Consider the following 21,263-nt stretch of genomic DNA (forward strand, 5'->3'; position numbering starts at 1 on the left):
TTTCAAGATGAAATTTAAGAGAAATGTATCTCTGAATTTGTCTCATCGCAAGTGAAAGGTTACTCAAAAACCTTACAAGAGATTAGGCTTAAGATCGATTGTAAACGTCCATCCCCCCCCCCCCCCACCCTTCGTCGGTCACCCAAGTGGCAGAGGGGAGATTTCCATTAGACTTTCTTCGGAAATGCTGTATAGCAGGACCTCTACAAACTCTATGCTCGTTTTCTTGCCAAATCCCAAAGCTGTATTTCGCTCATTCTGTGCTTTTTAATTGATCTAGTCAACCATGTAACAATGCGGCTTTCTGTCATGAAGGACTATTTTTTTCCAGTTCATTATAGTGAACTCGAAAAGAAACGTCAAAAGTACGATAGACTCATGAAGAAACCAGATGAGAGTATAAACAGCCGGATCTCTATTAAGACTGCAAAGCCTCAGTCGAATAATATTACACACAAGGTAGGTTTTCCTTTTCTGTAAACAGAAAATACAGAGAAAGGCCACCACTCCCGCAGTGCATCCTGGTTGAGCGTAGCCTTTAAAACCTACCTATACATTAGACTTCCACATATCACAGCGTAACTTCATCAAACGCGATTGAGATTCTTGAGACTTTCAATCAGGTTTAAGATTATATCACGAAAAATGAGCAAAGGTGGAGACGTTAAGAAAGGATTTGATATTTTGCTGAAAACGAGGAAGATCAGAACACACAACAACGAAGGTGAGAACCATATTTGATGGGAGATTTTATACTTTATTTGAATTGTTATTAGATTTTAATAAGAGATTTTACGCCGTTAAATGAACGGCGTAATTTCTTTCAGTCCGTAATATTCCTGTTTTAAGTTTTTACGCCTTTAACTAACGGCGTAATTTCTTTTATAAGCATTTGTATATAGTCCTTGTTTTATTTAATGAAGGATTTTACGCCACTAAACTAACGGCGTTGAATTGTACAATATACAACTCCCTAGATCAACAGAAAGCTAAAAGATTCATCGAAAGCTCTCCGTTATACTTGATACTTGTCCACTGATTAGTAATTCAACCTATTGAAATAGATAATCACAAGATTTTGACAAACTCGATCAACGGATAGAAAGGAAAGCAACAGCTCACGCCACGTCAAAAACCAACTCAGAAACTGAAATGCTTGTTGTTTTGAATTGCCTTCTATTTTCCGATAAAAATTTCAGCCGTTTTCATCTGGCCTTTTAAACTCAAAATTGTGATGAATTTTCGTTCGCATACAATGCCGAAACGTTCTTTATCACCCTGGAAGGATATCGACTCTAATAAGGGCCAGAATTCTTGCTCAGCACAGGCTTCACGGCAATATCTGTTTCACCAAATACATGTCATTTGCAATAGCTGCGTCTTACCCTGGAGGCAACACATACAAAATAATTACTCTTCAAAACAATTTCCGGCACCAAGTTCATCCTAAAAGCAAAGCAGAGGTTTTTCCTATCGATAAACTTGTTATGAAATTTGTCCACATGTCTTCCACTACAGAGCTCTTGGTTTCGAGTCTGCTTATCTCTCAAAATTCAAACTAGGCTCAATCACATTGCCGTGCTCCTCATCAGGGAGACTTACAGTTCTCACCTCACACCACAGACATGGTGTTGTGTCGATTCGTACGACTCGTACGATTCTTGAATCTTATTACGGAAACCATAAAAACGAAATGCATCATTTCGTGGGTACGCGAAGCGTAGAAACGACTATTGGAATGGAGCAGAATAAGCAAAGGTATCACTCATTCAGATGTAAAGAAAGCGATATGTCGACGGCAGACCAATTGATAGCGACCTTCCGAAATTAGTCGATGGAAAGACCTCTGTCTCATTTCCGAAGTAAAGCTGCGACGTTAAAATTTAACTCGACCTTTCTTCAAAGGAGTTTCGATTTTAATTAAAATACTCGTCGCAGTTAGCACATGTGTAACCGAGTCAAAGCTCTTTGAAAGATTAAAAGTGTAACTATGAGTGAAGACGCTTAATGTAATCGCTTCTTCGCAATCATCTTTCGCCATCATTTACATTATTGTGGAATATTCCTCGCCGGTTCCCGGGTATGTTTTGTTTTTAACGAAGAGTCCATGAACACAATCGCTCTTAAATACAATTTCAATTCTTCAGTCTTCTCAAGACGAGCCGTCAGTATTTATATTGTTATATATCGCTATCGGTGAATTTTTATAGGGGAAAAGGGAAGCGTTGTTTTCGTGACTGGCCAATTGTTTACTTTTCTGATGGATTTACCCCTCATCTGTTTGGTGTCTACGTAGACATTATTTTGTGAAAATCATTGTGTGTACACCCCTGAACGTTAAATATCAAGTCGAAGGAACAGTTTTGGTCTAGGTCTACATTTTTACCAACAAAATTAAAATATACACATATCGGTTCAAAAGATGAAGAGTTCGTACCACATACAACACTGACATTTCGCGCGCGAAATGAGAATACTATGCGATGGCTTGAAATTCTATTTGAGAACAATTGTGGCCGCTCTTTTAAAACCGAATTCAGTGGCCACTTTGTTAAAAACAAAATATGCGCGGAAACGGGCAAGGAATATTCCAAAATTGTGCAAATGATCATGAAAGTGATTGCTAAAAGGCGATTGCGTGACACTCGGTAAGTTGTAAGATCACATATGTTATCATGTATCAGACGAAATAACGGTTTTCAAAATTTCCAGTCTGCATTCTCTACCCAATCTGCAGTTTGCAGTCTGCATTTTGTACCTAGTCTGCATTTCGCACCCAGTTTGCAGTCTCTATTGTGTACTGACCGATTGCTAAAATGTGAATTCTGACCATTCACCCAACATCACCCCAGCAGTTCAAAGTAATGCCAAGTATCTTCAACTGTATCCGGGAGTTACCCATTGGAATTTCATTATCTTCAAAACTCAATCAAACGCAATGTATCCACGACTCATTCACAGTTTCCTATGATTTCCGTGGCAACCATGCAAACTTGCTCGATGCGTTACTGGCGAGCGTCTTCACAGACAACCTTCACCACTAGTCGCAATGCCTAACCTACAGCACGAACTACTTTAATTCAACGACTGATTCAGCATACATATTCATGTAGAATACATTTCCGTAGACAAGATGACTGAAAAAAACTGAAATATTTGGAATATGGCGATTGTTGCGACTAGCAGTAGAAATATATCATATTTAACATTGACTCTCACCGTATTTTTCTTTCTCTTCCCATCCCAATACAGCCCCCAACAGTTCAAACAATACACGACCAACAGAGGAGCATGTGGCAGAAGTAGGCAGAGCATCTGGTACAGCTGGAGAAGGTATACCATGTGCCCTTTAATAATTTAATATATAATTCAACCAATTTTGGAAAGAGAAAATTTGAAGTTAAAGGGGTGGCGGGGTGGACCAAAGAACAGAGAAAGTGTTAAGGGGAGGGACTAGGACCTGTTACTGATATTCGACTTAAATTTCCTCTTGTTGTCGTGTCTTTTCCTGCGTTTTTCGTGAAGTTTTATTTATTATAATGTATTTCTTTGTTTTGCGGCACGACCTTTGGGAAAACTTTAGAACTCCACGAACTTACCTGATTTTTGGCAATCTCCGAGTTTGGCCGCCATCTTGAAGGACTTGTCAACACTAAGCGTAACAGATATAAACCAAGCAGGTAGATTAAAAACCTTCTGAAATACAAACGGAAGCAATTCAAATGAACTTTTCTTTCAATTCAAGCGGTAAAATTTGCAATTGTTTGTTAAACTTACCATTCCTACATTCCCAAGCGACTATTTCCTCCAACAATTCAAACACTACAACTAGTGTTCGAATTCCCCTCGTCGATTCCACCCTAAGAAATAACCTGTGTCACCCAAGCTTCGACTCGAATGTGAAGTACGAATCACATAACACAGCTGCTTCATCTTCGAGGCAATATCATCCTGGTTTTTTTATTTTCTGATCGACAAGAACGGCGATCATGAAGCGATTGCCATGTTTACCTGATAAACGAACGGCTGACCAGCCGCTAAGTGAAAACAGTACGGCTCAGTGGTGAGGGGGAGGGTGTGGAGTGGGTGCGGGCAGATTATCAGAAGATTTTTGGGAACATTCGAATATATTCATTAAAGCATCATAATATGCATTACGATTCTCAGTCTTTGTGCAAAAGCATGCTTTGTGTTGCAGATCTAGACAACTTTTGTTTTGCTCCGGGAATACTTTTTCTCTTTAAATACATTTCGTTCCAAAAAGGATCGGCATCAATTCATATATATATAAACAAATCTTTACCAATGTAAGTAAATGTGTTCAGATAATCGAGATAACCATTGAACCTCTTGTATCGGATCAGTGGTAAAGTTTCTTGTCTTTGCTCAACTCTGAGAGCGTGGAGCGGCAAAGACGCGACACACGAGTCACCAATCTCGCATCTTCTCCATGCTCACAGGAGACGCGTGACCTCGCTATATTTAAAAATTATAAGAAACTGTTCGCCGTCTGTATTCTGTTTAACTATTTCATAGAAGTGACGCAAGTCTCTTCAATTGAGTGAGAAGATGACAAACCCATTCTTTGCCTAGCGAGCGTTACCACAGACCACTCATGAATAGCTCCCTTGGCGCGGAAATCAGTGAAATCGTATCGAGTATACAAAGTTAGAGCGAGTTCCTTTAGACCTCCCGAACTCGTATCGCATTGGCAACAATTATAAGTACAGGAAGAAGTCTTAATATCTGCCAGATAAATTTGTTTCATACTTTCTGAGAAGTTAAAGAAATTCGGGAGCTTTCCCACAGAGAAACTAAAATGGTAGGTAACCGACTTCGTTTTTCAGATAATTTACAATAACTGAAAATTTGAGTGTCTGTTTGTGGACCTTACGTCTTGCCCAACAATATAGTTGCAAAGATGTTTATAGGTTGCCCACACGATTGAGCTCTTTTCTTGTAACCTGTCATCGTTTCACAAACACCACGGCAACGGAAAACCTTTCCGAGCCTCCCTAAACACCGTTGTTGTCCAACCACACCTGTATTGTTTTTAACAGAGAACACTTGCGTCTCATGTATTTGCCCAGTGGTTGTTTTGATGACATTCAGACCACACCTCATAAACTTCGTGATCCCTCGGGGACCCCAGGTCAGAGGTTAGCGGAGAAATTTTGCTCCAAATCTCAACACGAAACATACTTATAAAGTATTGTAGAGGGTAACTGAAATGAAAAAGAAAAGGCGTCCTGCATAGTAGTCTTTCAAATTTCTTTTTAGCCAACAGGGAGTCGTGCAGAGGCATGGGGCGAAAGCAACAAAAAATTAGGAGCAGGCCAAGGGGAGGAGCTTATTTAGCCGGCCTTTTCCATGTTTTTTGTATATACAAGCGTGGTACACCAAACATTCGGTTTACTTATAAAACTCTTTGTCATTGTCTTATGAAAAAAAAAAAATGGACAATAAATTTGAAAATGAAAACGGAATAGGAATATAGAGGCAAGACCGATACAACGTAGATAAGTTTTAAGACGGAGTACCATATTTCGGCAGGCCAAACCAGCCTTCTTCAGGTGCCTGAAGAAGGCTGAAGTTCTTCTGGTACCTGAAGATGTTGTATCGGTCTTGCCTCTATATTTATATTCGTTATTTTGGGCCGATTAGATCATGGCTGATCCAACGTGCAAGAGTAGGATTATGGCTCATGGTTGCTTGCTGAACATTTCAAAAAGAATAGGGTTTAGTGATAAAAGGTCAGATCGATTAAAGGTATGAGTTGAGACCAAAATGGTTCACTTAACAATTTTATGTCGAGCTTATAAGTGGGAAACACAAAACACAGAAGACAAGCAAAAAGTAATATGGGTACCCCGGTTAAAAATACATCGATAACTCTATTAATTAATACCAGTTCTGATTTAAAGGAAAAAGTTATGAGAACAAAATAAAAGTAGTCCGTACCACTAAGCATGCCTTCGCGATTTAGACTGGGAGTCCTAAAGTTTTTTAAGCACGTATTCTAATATCTCATGAAGACAAGTCCCCACCCACCCCACACCACACCGTTCTGTTTTCACTCAGCGGCTGGTCAGCGGTCCGTGTATGAGGTGAACATGGCGACCATACTGAACACCGTTCTTGTCGATCAGAAAATCAAAATACCAGCATGATATTGCCTTGAAGAAGAAGCAGTTATGTTATTTGATTCGTACTTCACATTTGATTCCAAGCTTGGGTGACACAGGTTATTTCTTATGGTGGACTGACGAGGGGAATTTGAACACTAGTTGTGTTTGAATTGTTGGAAGAAATGGTCGCATGGGAATGTTGGAATGGTAAGTATTACGAATAATTTCACATTTTGCTGCTTGAATAGAAAGGAAAGTTTACTTGAATTGCTTTCGCATGTATTTCTGACGGTTTTAGATCTACCCGCTCGATTTGTGTCTGCAACCCTTTATGTTCATAAGTCCCTCAAAATGGCGGCCAAACTTGGAGATTGCCGAAAATTAGGTAAGCTTGTGGAGTTATAAAGTTCTCGTAAAGGTCGGGCCACAAAGTTTTTTTCTTTAGTTACCTTTTCTATGGCATCTACTTCCTAACTATGTTAGTTAGATCAGTTAAGAACGCCTGACTTTTTCAAAAATTTACCTTGAATTTGATCGGTTTTCGCGTGTGTGACTTAAGCGAACCGATAAGGTGTCATTCAAGTCTTCCTGTTTCCTTGATTGAAATGTGATGTTCAAGAAAGTCACCTCGATGGATAAGATAGGATTAATATACATGGCTGTGATATTTGTTTTTTTCTAAGTTCCGTAGTTTTTTTTTAAATTGTCCTCCAAAGCTGTCTCAAATTAAAGTCTTGAAAAGTGTCACGAAGGGCCTTCGCTCGAGTGAAATTTCATTTCCGTAAAACTTTGAAAAATAGAGAGATCCGATCAAACGGATTGTGGTTTTAGTATGGGCACATGAGTGTCTTACAACCCAAAAGAAATGAGGGAAATCTGTGTCTCATGCAAAATTGACCGGACCGCTTTTACAGAGACAAACTCTTAAGTTTTCGTTTGATCCTTCTTTACTTCTTGGTCCGCCGACGATGGATAGCTTCCCTTTGCTGATACTCCGCACTTATTTTGTGCAGCAATTTTATTTCATTGTCTTAATTGCCTCCATAACAGCCTCTATTTGGTGCCAAAATATATAAACTACCTTACTATAGGAAATTAACACTTCCTGACATTAACGTAACTTTGGGAATCTCGTTAATTTTTCCTTTTTCCGAGTCGTTAATATACCATGTGCTTACTGAACCGCCGTGAATTAAGTTTTACGACTAGGAGTTCGACCAGCTGAGACATGCTTATAAAGCTTAACTGGATCAATTAGTATTCATAGCTTAAGAAAGTAACACTGTTTCCTAAGAAGCAGACTGTATTCACAGTATCCATATCTCTTTTCTAGGCACGATTTCTTTTCGCTTTGTTCGTACAAATGTGTGACTTTTTTGCCTTTTGTTAAAAAAAGGTCACATGACTGCAACTAGGAACTTTGAAAACGCTATTGTTTTGAAATTAAAGATAGTAAAAAAGCCCAAGGTTGAGGTTGCGTCTTATAACCAGGTATTTAGGCGAAATTTTCAGTTTAACAACTTGAAAGAAACGAGTTAAAAAACTCAGGGTGCGTCTTATAACCGAGAAAATACGGTAATTTGGTAGCGTGTTCATTTTCACGACTTTAATTTCCATCATTTTTTCCTCAAATTCTTGGTACACTCCAGACATTTTTTATCTATAAAGATCCGTACGACCTGTACGTATCGTCCAACGCATTCACGAGTCGTACTACTCGTACGGATCGTCTAATGTATCCACGGGTCGTAAAGTTTTCCAGTCTATCCGTGAATCTGACTTGGAGTCTCTCAGGCCATGACTTAGTGTGTCGAATCGTCCGATCCCAGCGGATCGCACACAAAGTACACACAAAAACAAGAGTATTCCCCTTCTAAAAGCACCCTGAAAAGTACATGGACAACAAGATCCTCGTCCTGCTAAAAGGCGCCACGCGAAGTGCCCAAACAACAAGAGTAATCCTCGCTCTCACAGCATCGCGGAAAGTGCTCCTAGGGCTGGATGCCGCGGAGGAATGAAATTTTTTTTCTACCTTTGTTAACGACATTTATAAAGAATTTCACTTCAAAAGATAATCTTTTGCAAGTTTATTTCAAACTTTTTAAACTTCACTTACTCAGCTAAATCAGTTTAGGGTAATATTTTCTTGATAAACTAACCTCCTCAATTAAGCAACCTGATCCTACTGATAGGTGCCCATCTCCTAGATAAAATTCTGAAAAATTGCCTGGGTGCTTATTTTAGGAATTACAGTAACTAACACTATTCAATGTGGTGAGGCAAAGACCTTTTTGTAATTGCTGATTGGGATGAAGCTATATTAATAATGGAAACTTTATTTGTGTTTTTAAATGTACAATTGTAAATCTCACTACGTATAAGCAATTTACAAATGCTGCTTGAGATTGGCTTATTCAACACACACACAAAAATCAAAATTGCATCAAATCTGGGTTGTCCCAATTCCTATTTCTACAACAAATACGTAATATGTTGCTCTAATAGCTATATTTATCATTTTCTTGATTATGTAAAGTAGCTGCTCTTTGTCAATGCCTATGTCATTCATCATGTCTAAGAACGTAGAGCATTCATCTGAGAAAACGCCAAGGGAGCTCATGGAGAAGTTTACAAATATCAAACATCTGAAAGTTCTACTCATTTCGTTAATCAAGTTCCGATATTTTTCTTTTTTACGTACTGCATTGTTGTACTGGTTAGATTCGAAACCAACTGTTAATTCTAGAACATATAGGCACTTGGACTGGATTAGGAAAAGAAGATCAGGGCGATAATTTTCACCAGTTATTATTGAGGGATTTAGAAAATCCGTAACATCTGCATAGAGTGAGGAGCTAAGATTAATTACAGGTTGAAGGGACTTGGCAATGAAGTTAAGGATTGAGTCGTGTCTCCAGGTAAAGCGATCAAGGCATTGTTGACAACCAGCGATAACATGAAGGAGTGACTCAGGATTAAGGGAAAAGGAACAATCAAGACTTTGTGATAATCCCCATCTTACCAAATTCTTACTTGAAGGAAGAGAGTTGTTGATGTAGCGGATGGTAAAGTTGTAAATGTTCTTCGGTAGATGACACTGGGCCACTGACCAAATAAAATTAACAGATGACAATGAATACTTGATGACATTTGAAAAGAAGAAACCTTGAGATGTTAGGTGGTGTTGCAGTTTATCCTCTTGATTAGAACAAAAATCCTTAAGAACCTCCTTGGTGGATTTTTACACATCATATTGAATATTAGTGTGACAGCTTGATGATAATAATAATGATAATAATAATAATAATAATAATGATAATAATAAGCATTTATATAGCGCTAAGTCGACTACTTCTTCATTGCGCTTTACAATATCTACTATATGATTAAAAAAATACAAATCAATAAAAAAAGAGTTTACATAATAATTTAAAAGGAAATTAAGGTATAAATTGTTAACTAAAGGCAATTTTAAACAAACAAGTCTTGAAGTCCTTTTTGAAAACAGCCAAAGTGTATGATGATCCGAGTGATAATTTTGTTTAATATTGAATAGAATTTCTGTAACTGTTTCTGCTTTACTTTCAACTTATAACAGAGAAATGTATGGAAATACCTAAGTGTAGAACTTTACTATCCCACAACACTTTTTAATCATCACTGTTACAACTTCCTAAAATGTGATTGGTGCATTAGCTACTTTATTTTTCACTAATTATTCTGAAGAGTTGTAACTGGACAGTTAAAGCAGCCAATCATAGTAAGTCCACTCACCTAAATCCGCCAATCACAGTATCGATCACAGCAACCACAGCAAGAGTCACTAATATCCTACAAAAAAAAAAAAAAAGCGAACTTACCAGATGGAGGAATTTATATTTTTCCTAAATGTATTAATTTTTTTGGAAGTTGTAATTAATGGTTATGATTAATTGGTAACAGGACTTTGTGTGGTCCAAGTCAGTCACTTCGAGGTCGTCCTATTTTGTCAATAACTCCTAAGATTACAGATGGAATCGGACTCCACTCAGTCTTGCTACTGTTATTAATCAAACCACAATTTAAGTTGCCTCCTAGAAGAGATTGAATGTGTAGATAATAAATCTTTAAGCAACGAGGAAGGACGTGAGTTTGTTCTCAAACGTTGAACAATCTTGATACAAAAAATGTTTACATGTACATGTTTTTATGTAGGCTTATGGATCACTCAGCACTTAAATAGTCAAACATATCAGAATGTTTGTCCACGTCTCCCCTTTTTCCATAACACTCGTCACTCTACTGACTTTTTCATTGAGGCTGAAAGAAGGCAAAATACTCTAACTTTCACTTATACTTTGTACTGATATATAACAAGTTAAAAGTTTGAACCTTGCCAGTGTTTGCATCATTTTATCACTGCATTCGTATTGGTTTCATATTTATCAGACAAGAGATGCGAAACAATATCATTTAGCTTTGTTTTCAACTCGCAATCCCACGCTAGATACCTCGCTTCGTAAACCATTCAGAATGCGAGATTTTGTTCTGTTATGTGATTCTGTAGGAAAATTCATTACCTGACGAGATAGTTGCGACATCGCACGAATCGCGAAGCGTTGGGTGCGATATTGGTTTTCGTGAGTAATTTAACCTGGAATTCCCTCGTCAGGTGATGAATTTTCCTTACATCGTATAATTAAATAAAAACAAGAAAAGAAGAATACGTACTTCTTATTTATACGTAGATGTGAAACAATATCACTTAGCCTCGTTAGCCTCGTTAGCCACGTTAGATACTTCACTTGGCTCTTTAATTATGCCATTCTGTGACAAATATTGTTCTAAAAAGTTATTAGTTCCATGAATCGTCTCCTGCTTCCATATTCTTCTTGGATTGTGTTGCCTTTCTTAATTTCTGCTCACATTATCGGATTTTAGGCAGCACATATGTGAGCGCGGACAAGGCATTTGGTGTTAACTTGTAAAACTCCTTGGAGAAGTCTACTACAGTTAAACGAAACGCGTAGGAGGATAAAGAAGTTTTGCAACTACTGTTCACATATTGCTGCTCACTTGTTTAAATTTTTTCAAAAATTGCTCTCGCACCTCGACCTCCCTCTTTGGTGATGTTAACTGTCTTAATTTCTTTTTAATTTATCTGATTATAGGATTTTCTGTCAACTCCAAAGATGCAACAGGCAGGACGCCCCTAATGCATGCTGTCCGAAATGGCGACGTTGAAGCGGTGGAGGGTCTGATTAAGAGAGGAGCCGATCCGTCTCTGTTGGACAACCACGGATGGAGGTTGTTACATTTTGCTGCAGCGGGTGCTGACACTAATATGATTGATCTTATCCTCACTCACGTGTCGGACATTGAGTCAAAAGCCGCTAACGGTGCTACCCCTCTAATCATTGCTGTGTCTCATGGCAAGCTGCAAAGTGTAAAGCACCTCCTTGAGAGGGGAGTCAATCCTTTGACTAAGGATAATTACGGCAAGGATTCTTTATATCACGCCTCATCACGTGGCTCAGATGTTCTTGACTTACTGCTGAGTCACGTGGCTAACGGTGAGACAACAACACTACTCATTCAGCTTGGGTGGGCAAAAATAATCTAATTTCGTCTCCCGAAGTTGCTAGGAAAAATTACAATGAGGAGAATATACAGCTGTTTCGATAAACCTTATCGGAAAAAAGCGTATAAGTTCACGTGACAACTCCCAATCGTATTGTGGGTAGTTCTCAGGTGACGGATCCCTGACCTTATGATTTCTGGGAAATCTAAGGAAATGTCACTATAATGACGAGGCGAGTTTAAAGATTTGTTTTTCGCATTTAAATCCACTGATTACCAGATACCAATATTGCCTTTCGAGATTGTGTCGAGCACTTTTGTCCTATTTTCCGACAGCCTCTCTCAAAACAGATGTTTACATCTAATAGTGGAAGTCCATTACTGATGTGAGAGCTGATCAATTTGACTACTTGAGTAATGCACTGGAGTGGTCATTAAAACATTGAAAATTGGTGATTCAAATTTCAAAGAAAGTATTTGAAAGCTATAAAAAGTTAATTTAACTTGTAGAACTGTCAGATCCTGCCTGTTCTGCCTGCAGTTTCTAAAAAGAAACCGAGGCAAGGCTTTGCTTTAGCCATGTTGTTAACGAGCAGTTGGGACTATTTTACCAGTTTTGAATGACAAGAGAATCACTGATTACCGGCGAGACTGACTGTTAACGGTGATTTAAATGTATTGACGAAGAATCACAACCAATACCTGACACAATTAACATGACCAAGGTTTGACCGCACACTTAAACGACAATAGAACGAACTTCTATCAGTCTTAAAAAAACTCGCAAACATAAGATTAAATAGTGTGGTACAAACTAATCTGGTTTTGTTGATAATGCGATTCAACTAAATAAGAAGTACACGTTTTTTAACAAGGCCCACTTTAATAACAGTTAAGTAACTGAAACGTTTACTCTAGGGTCTCAATTGGGTTAACCATTAACCGTAAAACGGCCAAAATATTCAACCGTTGGGCTTTGGAATTGACGAATTTTAACCGTTAGAGGCAAAAAAATTGAACGAAAAACAGTTTCTGTTGACAACAATGGAATGGGGTCGGCAGTCAGTTGGCTAAAAACTTTAACCGTTAACCGTAAAAGCAGTTATTCCATTAAGACCCTCTTGCTCGTTCTAAATATTGCTAATTATTGTTATTATTGTCATTAATATTACAAGCTTTTGTGTCACTCAGTTTTCCTCTAAAGTTACTAATTTCATAATAAATCTAATTTTTCTGCCTCCCTCTTAAAGCTTCATGCCTTTCTTGATTTCTTTTCACATTATCTGATTTTATGCGGTACTTCTGTGAGCGGAGACAACAAGGAATTGAATCCGTTACATACAGGCGTACATTGTTAACTTGGAAAACTCCTTGTAGAAGACTTCAATAGTTAGACGAAATGCGTTGGAAGATAAAGAAGTTTTACAACTACTGCTCACATAGGGCTGCTCACTAGTTTAAATGCTTTTTTTTAACTCAAAAGTTTCTCTCCCACCTCGACCTCCTATGCTAATGTTACCTGTCTTAAGTTCTTTTCAATTTACTTTATTTTAGAAATTTCTGTTGACTCCAAGGATGCAACAGGCAGAACGCCCCTAATGATTGCTGCTGGGAATGGCAACGTTCCAGCGGTGAAGGGTCTGATTAAGAGAGGAGCAGATCCGTCCCTGATGGACAACCACGGATGGAGGTCGTTACATTTTGCTGCACAATGTGGTGACCCTCATATAATTTATCTTATCCTTACTCACGCGTCGGACATTGAGTCAAAAGCCGCTAACGGTGCTACTCCTCTAATCAGTGCCGTGTGTAATGGCAAGCTGCAAGGTGTAAAGTATCTCCTTGAGAGGGGAGCCAATCCTTTGACTAAGGATAATAACGGCCTGGATTCTTTACATCATGCCTCATCACGTGGGTCAGACGTTCTTGACTTAGTGCTGAGTCATGTAGCTAACGGTGAGACAACAACACCATTCATTCAGCTTGGGTGGGCAAAAATAATCTTATTTTGTCTCCTGGAGTCGCAAGGAAGAATTACAATGAGGAGTATGTACAGCTGTTTCAAGAAAGCTTGTCGGAAAAAAGTGTATAGATTTACTTGACAACTCCGAATCGTATTGTGTTTTGTGGGTAGTTGTTAGGTGACGGTTCCCTGACCTTGCGATTTCTGGGAAATTTGAGAAAACGTCACTATAATAACATCGAGCAGTATTTGACCGCTCACTTATACAACAATTCAACGACCTTCCATCAGTCTTTGAAAAAAATCGCAAACATAAGATTGAAACGTGTGGTACAAACTAATCTCGATTTATTGCCGATAATGCAATTGAACTACATAAAAAATATATGTTTTAACAACGCCCATTTTGCAAACAGTTAAGTAACTGAGACGTTCACTTTAGGATCCCGATCGCGTTAACCATTGACCCTAAAGCGGCCGAAACATTCAACTGTTAGGCTTTAGAATTGACAAATTCTAACCATTAGTCGTAAAAAACGTTAAACGAAAAAACGCTTTCTGGTGAAAACGATGTAATGGTGTTGGCCGTCAGTTGGCTAAAAATTTTAACCGTTAGCCGTAAAAGCAGTTATCCCACTAAGACCCTTTTACTCGTTCTAAATCTTCTTAATTAGTATTATTATTGTATTTTATCTTAGAGGCTTTTGTGTCAGTTAGTTTTCCTCGAAAGTTACTAGTTTCAGCAGAAATCTTATGTATCTGCCTCCCCCTTGGGGTATGATGCCTCTCTTAATTTCTTTTCACATTATCTAATTTTATACGGCACTTCTGTGAGCGAGGACAACCTGGAATTGAATCAGTTACATAAGGGCGTTGAGTGTTAACTTGTAAAAGTCCTTAAAGAAGTTTACGACAGCTACACGAAATGCGTCGGAGGATAAAGAAGTTGTACAACTACTGCTCTCATAGTGTTGCTCACTAGTTTAGTGTTTTTTTTCTTTTCAAAAACTGCTCTCGCACCTAGACCTCCTTCTTTGATAATGTTACCTGTCTTAATATCATTTCAATTATCTGGCTTTAGGATTCTCTGTTGACTCCAAAGACGCAACTGGCAGAACGCCCCTAATGAATGTAGTTTTAAATGGAAACGTTCAAGCGGTCAAAGGTCTGATTAAGAGAGGTGCAGATCCGTCCTTGATGGACAACCACGGATGGAGTTTGTTACATTTTGCTGCATATTGTGGTGACCCTCATATGATTGATCTTATCCTGAGTCACGTGCCAGGCATTGAGTCAAAAGCCGCTAACGGTGTTACTCCTCTACTCATTGCTGTGTGCCACGGCAAGTTGCAAGCTGTAAAGTATCTCATTGGGAGGGGAGCCAATCCTTTGACTAAGGATAATAACGGCCAGGATGCTTTATTCTTCGCCTCATCACGTGGCTCAGATGTTCTTGACTTGCTGCTGAGTCACGTAGCTAACGGTGAGTCAACACTCGGCTTGGGTGGGGGCAAAAATAATCTTATTTGTCTCTTGGATTTGCAAGGAAGAAGTACATTGAGGAGTATATGCAGCTGTTTCAAGAAGGCTTGTCGGAAAAAAAAATGTGTCTAGGCTTACGTGACAACTCGGAATCGTATTCTGGGTAATATGTAATACAAACTAGTCTGGATTTGTTGATAGTGCGATTCAACTAACTAACAAATATATGTTTTAACAAGGCTCACTTGTATAACAGCTAACTAACTGAAACGTTTACTCCAGGATCTCAGTTGAATTAACCATTAACCGTAAAATGGCCGAAACATTCAATCATCAGGTTTAGAATTGACGAATTCTAACCGTCAGTCGTAAAAACAGTAGTTAAACGAAAAAAAGTTTTTGCAATGGAAATGGAATGGTACGGTGTTGACTGTCAGTTGGCTAAAATTTTAATCGTTAGCCGTAAAAGCAGCAATGTAATTAATATCCTCTTACTCGCTTTAGATCCTTTTAATCATTATTGTTATCGTTATTAATATTACAAGCTTTTGTGTTACTTAATTTTCCTCTAAAGTTACTAGCTACATAATAAATCTCATGTGTCTGCCTCCCTCTTGGGGTTTGATGCCTTTCTTAAGTCCTTTTCATATGATCTGGTTTTATACGGCACTTCTGTGAGCGAGGATAACAAGGAATTGAATCAGTTACATACAGGCGTTTAGCGTTAACTTGTAAAACTCCTTGAAGAAGTCTACGACAATTAGACGAGACGGCTTCGGAGGATAAAGGAGTTTTACAACTACTGCCTACTTAGTGCTAGTCACTAGTTTAAATTTTTTTATAGAATTGCTGTCCCATCTCAATCTTTTCCTTTGATAATGTTACCTGTCTCAATTTCTTTTCAATTTACCTGATTTTAGGATTTTCTGTTGACTCCAAAGACGCAATGGGCAGAACGCCCCTAATGATTGCTGTTGGGAATGGTAACGTTCAAGCGGTGAACGGTCTGATTAAAAGAGGAGCAGATCCATCCCTGATGAACAACCACGGATGGAGTACGTTACATTTTGCTGCACACTGTGGTGACCCTCATATGATTGATCTTATCCTTACTCACGTGCCGGACATTGAGTCAAAAGTCGCTAACGGTGCTACTCCTCTAATCATCAGTGTGTGTCATGGCAATGTGCAAGGTGTAAAGTATCTTCTTGAGAGGGGAGCCAATCCTTTGACTAAAGATAGACGAGGCCGGGATTCTTTATCGCATGCCTCATCACGCGGCTCAGATGTTCTTGACTTACTGCTGAGTCACATAGCTAACGGTGAGACAACAAAACTATTCATGTGGCTTGGTTGGGGCAAAAACAATCTTATTCTGTCTCTTAGATTTGCAAGGAAGAAGTACATTGAGGAGTATATACAGCAGTTTTAAGAAAATTTGTGGGAAAAAAGGGTATAAGTTCACGTGACGACTCCGAATGTATTGTGGGTATTTCTCAGGTGACGGTTCCCCGACCTGAGGATTTCTGAGAAATCGAAGAAAACGTCGCTGTAATGACGGGGCGATTTGAAGGAATTTATTTATTTTTCACATTTAAATCCACTGATTACCAAATACAAATATTACCTTTCGAGATTGTCTCGATTTAAAACAGCTGTTTACATCCGTAGTGGAAGTGCATTAGTGATGTGAGGGCCGATCAATTTGAATACTTGAATAATGCACTGGAATAATCACTTGAATACTGAAAAGTAGTATCAAAATTAAATCCCATAAAAGTATTTGAAAGCTATAATCAAGTAAATTTATCTGGTAGAACTGTCTTATCCTACCTGTAGCGCTTGCAGCAACTAAAAACAAATCGAGTCAATGCTTTGGTTTAGTCGTGTTGTTAACGAGCAGTTGGGACTATTTTACAGAGTTGAATATCGAGAGAATCACGTATTACCGATGAGATTGACTGTTAACGGTGATTTAAATGTATTGACGAAGAAGCACAACCAAAACTTGAAATAGTTATCATCGATCAAGATTTAACCGCATACTAAAACAACAATACAACCAACTTCTACTAGTTTAGGGAAAAAATTCGCGAACATAAGATCAAAATGTGTAATACAACCTAATCTGGATTTGTCGATAATGCAATTCAACTAAACAATAAACATATGTTTTATTAACAAGGCCCACTTTGATAACAGTTAAATAACTAAAACGTTTACCCTAGGATCTCAATGGGGTTAACCATTAACCGTAAAACGGCCAAAACATTCAACCGTTGGGCTTTAGAATCGATGACTTTTAACCGTTAGTCGTAAAAAAAAGTTAGACGAAAAAGCAGTTTCTGATGACATCAACTGAATGGTGTTGGCCGTCACTTGGCTAAAATTTTAACCATTAGCCGTAAAAGCAGTTATCGCATTAATACCCTCTCACTCGCTCTAAATCTTTTAAATCATTATTATTATTGTTTTTAATATTACAAGTTTTTGTGTTACTTAATTTTCCTCCAAAGGTACTAGTTTCATTATAAATCTCATGTGTGTGCCTCCCGCTTAGAGTTTGATGCCTTTTTTAAATTTATTTTCACATTATCTGATTTTATACGGCACTTCTGCGATCGAGGACAACAAGGAATTGAATCAGTTACATAGAGGCGCTTTGTGTTAACTTGTAAAACCCCTTGAAGAAGTCTATTACAGTAAGAGGAAACGCATCGAAGGATATAGAAGTTTTTGACAACTACCGCTCGCATAGTGCTGCTTACTAGTTAAATTTCTTTTTTTAATTGCTCTCGCACTTCGACCTCCTTATCAGCTAATGTTGGCTGTCTTAATTTTTTTTTTCTTTTTTCGATTTGCTTGATTTTAGGATTTTCTGTTGATTCCAGAGACGAAACAGGGAGAACACCCCTAATGAATGCTGCTTTGAATAGCAACGTCCAAGCGATGAAGAGTCTGATTAAGAGAGGAGCAGATCCGTCCCTGATGAGCAACGACGGATGGAATTCGTTACATTTTGCCGCAAAAAATGGAGACCCTGATATCATTGATCTTATCCTCACTCACGTACCGGACATTGAGTCAAAAACCGCTGACGGTACTACTCCTCTAATCATTGCTGTTCGTTTTGGCAAGCTGCAAGGTGTAAAGTATCTCCTTGAGAGGGGAGCCAATCCTTTAACTAAGGATAATTCCGGTCGGGATTTTTTATCTCATGCCTCATCACGTGGCTCAGAAGTTCTTGACTTACTGCTGAGTCACGTAGATAACGGTGAGTCAACAAAACTATTCATTCGGCTCAGGTGGAGTAAAGATAATCTTATTTCGTCTCCTGAAGTCTCTGGGCTGAAGTACAATAAGGAGTATATACTGCTGTTTCAAGAAAGGTTGTCGGGAAAAAGCGTACAAGTTCACGTGACAACTTTGAATCGAATTGTGGGTAGATTTTAAGTGACGGTTCCCTGACCTCACAATTTCTGGGAAATCTAGGGAAACGTCACTGTAATGACGAAGCGCGTTGAGCGCATTGATTTATTTTTTCACATTTAAATCCACTGATTATCAGATACCAATATCGCCTTTCGAGATTGTCGGTCTATTTGTTTGTTTGTGTTTTTTTCCAACAACCTCTCTCAAAACAGCCGTTTACGTCTATAGTGGAAGTGCACTAGTGATGTAAGAGCTGATAAATTTGAATACTTGAGTAATGCACCGGAATAGTCTCTTGAATACTGAAAACTGGTGAGTTAGATCTCATAGAAAGTAAAACTCCTAGAATAAGTTAACGACAGTCAGACGAAACGTTTCGGAGGACAAAGAAGTTTTAATACTACTGCTCGCATAGTGCTGCTCACTAGTTTAAATGTTTTTTTCAAACATTGCTCTCCCACCTTGTCCACTCTCTTTGCTTATGTTATCTGTCTTAATATCTTTTCAATTTATCTGATTTTAGGATTTTCTGTTGACTCCAAAGACGCAATGGGCAGAACGCCCCTAATGATTGCTGTTGGGAATGGCAACGTTCAAGCGGTGAAGGGTCTGATTAAGAGAGGAGCAGATCCGTCCCTGATGGACAACCATGGATGGAGTACGTTACATTTTGCTGCACATTGTGGTGACCCTCGTATGATTGATCTTATCCTTACTCACGTGCCGGTCATTGAATCAAAAGCCGCTAACGGTGCTACCCCTCTAATCATTGCTGTTCGTTGTGGCAAGTTGCAAGGTGTAAAACATCTTCTTGAGAGGGGAGCCAATCCTTTGAGCAAGGATAATGACGGTCAGGATTCTTTATATCTTGCCTCATCACGTGGCTCAGATGTTCTTGACTTACTGCTGAGTCACGTAGCTAACAGTGAGTTAAACAACCGGCGATGATTATCTCAGGTTGGTGAGATAAGCTTATTTGATCTTTGCTCCGTCTTCAATGCCAAAATGTAACTTACTGGTTTGTTTGTCCCGTCAATTTTAAAGCCGATCCGAATGAATCGTATGTTGGGTATTTGTATTGGGCTATCAGTGGCACGTAGGCGACTTGTACTAAGATATTCAACTTCTTTTTTTCAGCAAATTGTTGTTCAATTGGTTTCGAGATAGACTTTTATTCGCTTAAGGTACTCATTGTTTTTTTTTTTTTTTTTTAAGGTCTTACTTTGCGAGAAATTGATGTCCTTATATGGCATGTAGGATACAGGAGAAGTTGCCAGTGTTGGAGGTTTTAAAAATAATCCGCTGTGATAAGAGCCAGAAGTGTATGTCTGTGCAACGTTGCCTGTAAGCACTCGTAATTTTTTCCCAAATACATCAAAATCCACTCTTCCTATAGTCTCGTGCAATTTTGTCAGCTTAAAAAAAATGATAAACGGGATTATTTACACAAAATTTCACTCAATATCGTCAGATTACCTGCACTAATAAAGAAATGATTATATGACTGAGTGACTCATAAATAAAAAATTCTCAGGAAGCTTTTGCAAGCAAGTTTATAACATTAGTCAATCGAGGAGATCTTATATTACAGAATGAAGGTCTTGTTTGCCAATAGGAACGATTTTGATGTTTCTATAGTCTGGAAAGGGAGCCAAAAAAATATCCCTGTTTGATGAAATATGGAGATAAGGAGCCAGGTTTAATGATCGTCTGACGAGGGAAGAAAGACGGGTTTTAGAGGGAAGGGGTGGGTTACCAATTTCTCTAAGGTATATGGCTACGCTGGTTGCCTTTCGTGCGCGCAGCAAGTTCCGCTATAACGCCCGGTCTGACATTCGTCTCTGAAAAGTGCATTCACCTAAAGGGAAATAATTAAATGTTATATGCATCCAAGAATTCGGTCAACTGCTTTAATCTTCGAATAGCCTGTAGGCGTGAGGTTTTTTTCTTTGCATTTCTTAAGTCGTGTCGTGTCGCCTCTCTCGCGCGCCGCATGACTTCGCCCGCTCAAATGAAAACTCAATAAGCTGACTCTTTGGTGACTCTAATAAGTTGGCAGTTGTCTTGCAGGATAATTTTCAAAGCAATATTTTTGGAATTATCATTCATTCCCGGAAAGAAGGTCAAACTTAAAGTGGTTTCTGTGAATGTGTGGACTGACTTTTCATATTGAACCCTTTAACTCTCAGAAGTGATCAACGTGTAACTTCTCCCTATAATATCATTCCATTCTCCATCAAACAGGTGATCAGAGTACTCAAGCTTATCAGCTAGAAATTGGTATCTTGATCTAGCTCAAAATTCTCGTAACTTATTTGCAAGGAAATGTGTAGCAGCTAGAATGGAGAATTAACAATCAGGCCCCGGTTATTCGAAGGTTGGATAGCGCCATCCACTGGATAAAACCTTATCCGGTGGAGAACGCGATACGTTTTTCTATCACTTATCCGTGGGATAGCGATTTTTCCGTGGGATAATGTTATCCACCTTTTGAACAAACGGGAACAGATCTTGGCAGATGAAGGGTTAACTAGGCTACTCGAAAGTTATTCAGGCTAAGGAGAGCAAAACTGCAAAAACGCTAAGTTAATATTTCGTTTCAACAATAGCAGTGATAATCTACAAAAAATTACTGAGGCCCACTTCCTCTGATAGAACGCTTAACCTTACAGATTGGCATAATCCTAATAAAATTGTGT

The 21,263-nt window shown here is 38.6% G+C and overlaps 1 protein-coding gene and 1 long non-coding RNA gene across 3 annotated transcripts in view; one reads left to right on the plus strand and one right to left on the minus strand.

Moving 5' to 3' along the window:
- LOC148737284 (uncharacterized) overlaps nt 1–21,263 on the minus strand; it is a 243,101-nt gene that overhangs the window by 58,908 nt on the left and 162,930 nt on the right. The window lies entirely within an intron of this gene.
- On the plus strand, nt 542–20,178 carry LOC148737287 (serine/threonine-protein phosphatase 6 regulatory ankyrin repeat subunit C-like). Of its 2 annotated transcripts, XM_088747519.1 has the most exons (9): nt 542–724; nt 3,253–3,333; nt 11,279–11,680; nt 13,242–13,643; nt 14,732–15,133; nt 16,053–16,454; nt 18,005–18,406; nt 19,088–19,521; nt 19,780–20,178. In XM_088747519.1, the coding sequence occupies exons 1-8, from the start codon at nt 646–648 to the stop codon at nt 19,510–19,512; spliced, it is 2,595 nt and encodes an 864-aa protein (XP_088603645.1). In that variant the 5' UTR covers nt 542–645; the 3' UTR covers nt 19,513–19,521; nt 19,780–20,178. The 2 variants fall into 2 exon arrangements, with proteins under 2 accessions (XP_088603645.1, XP_088603646.1); XM_088747520.1 differs by lacking the exon at nt 3,253–3,333.

Source organism: Stylophora pistillata, chromosome 2, assembly GCF_964205215.1.
Source record: "Stylophora pistillata chromosome 2, jaStyPist1.2, whole genome shotgun sequence".
Lineage (NCBI taxonomy): Eukaryota > Metazoa > Cnidaria > Anthozoa > Scleractinia > Pocilloporidae > Stylophora > Stylophora pistillata.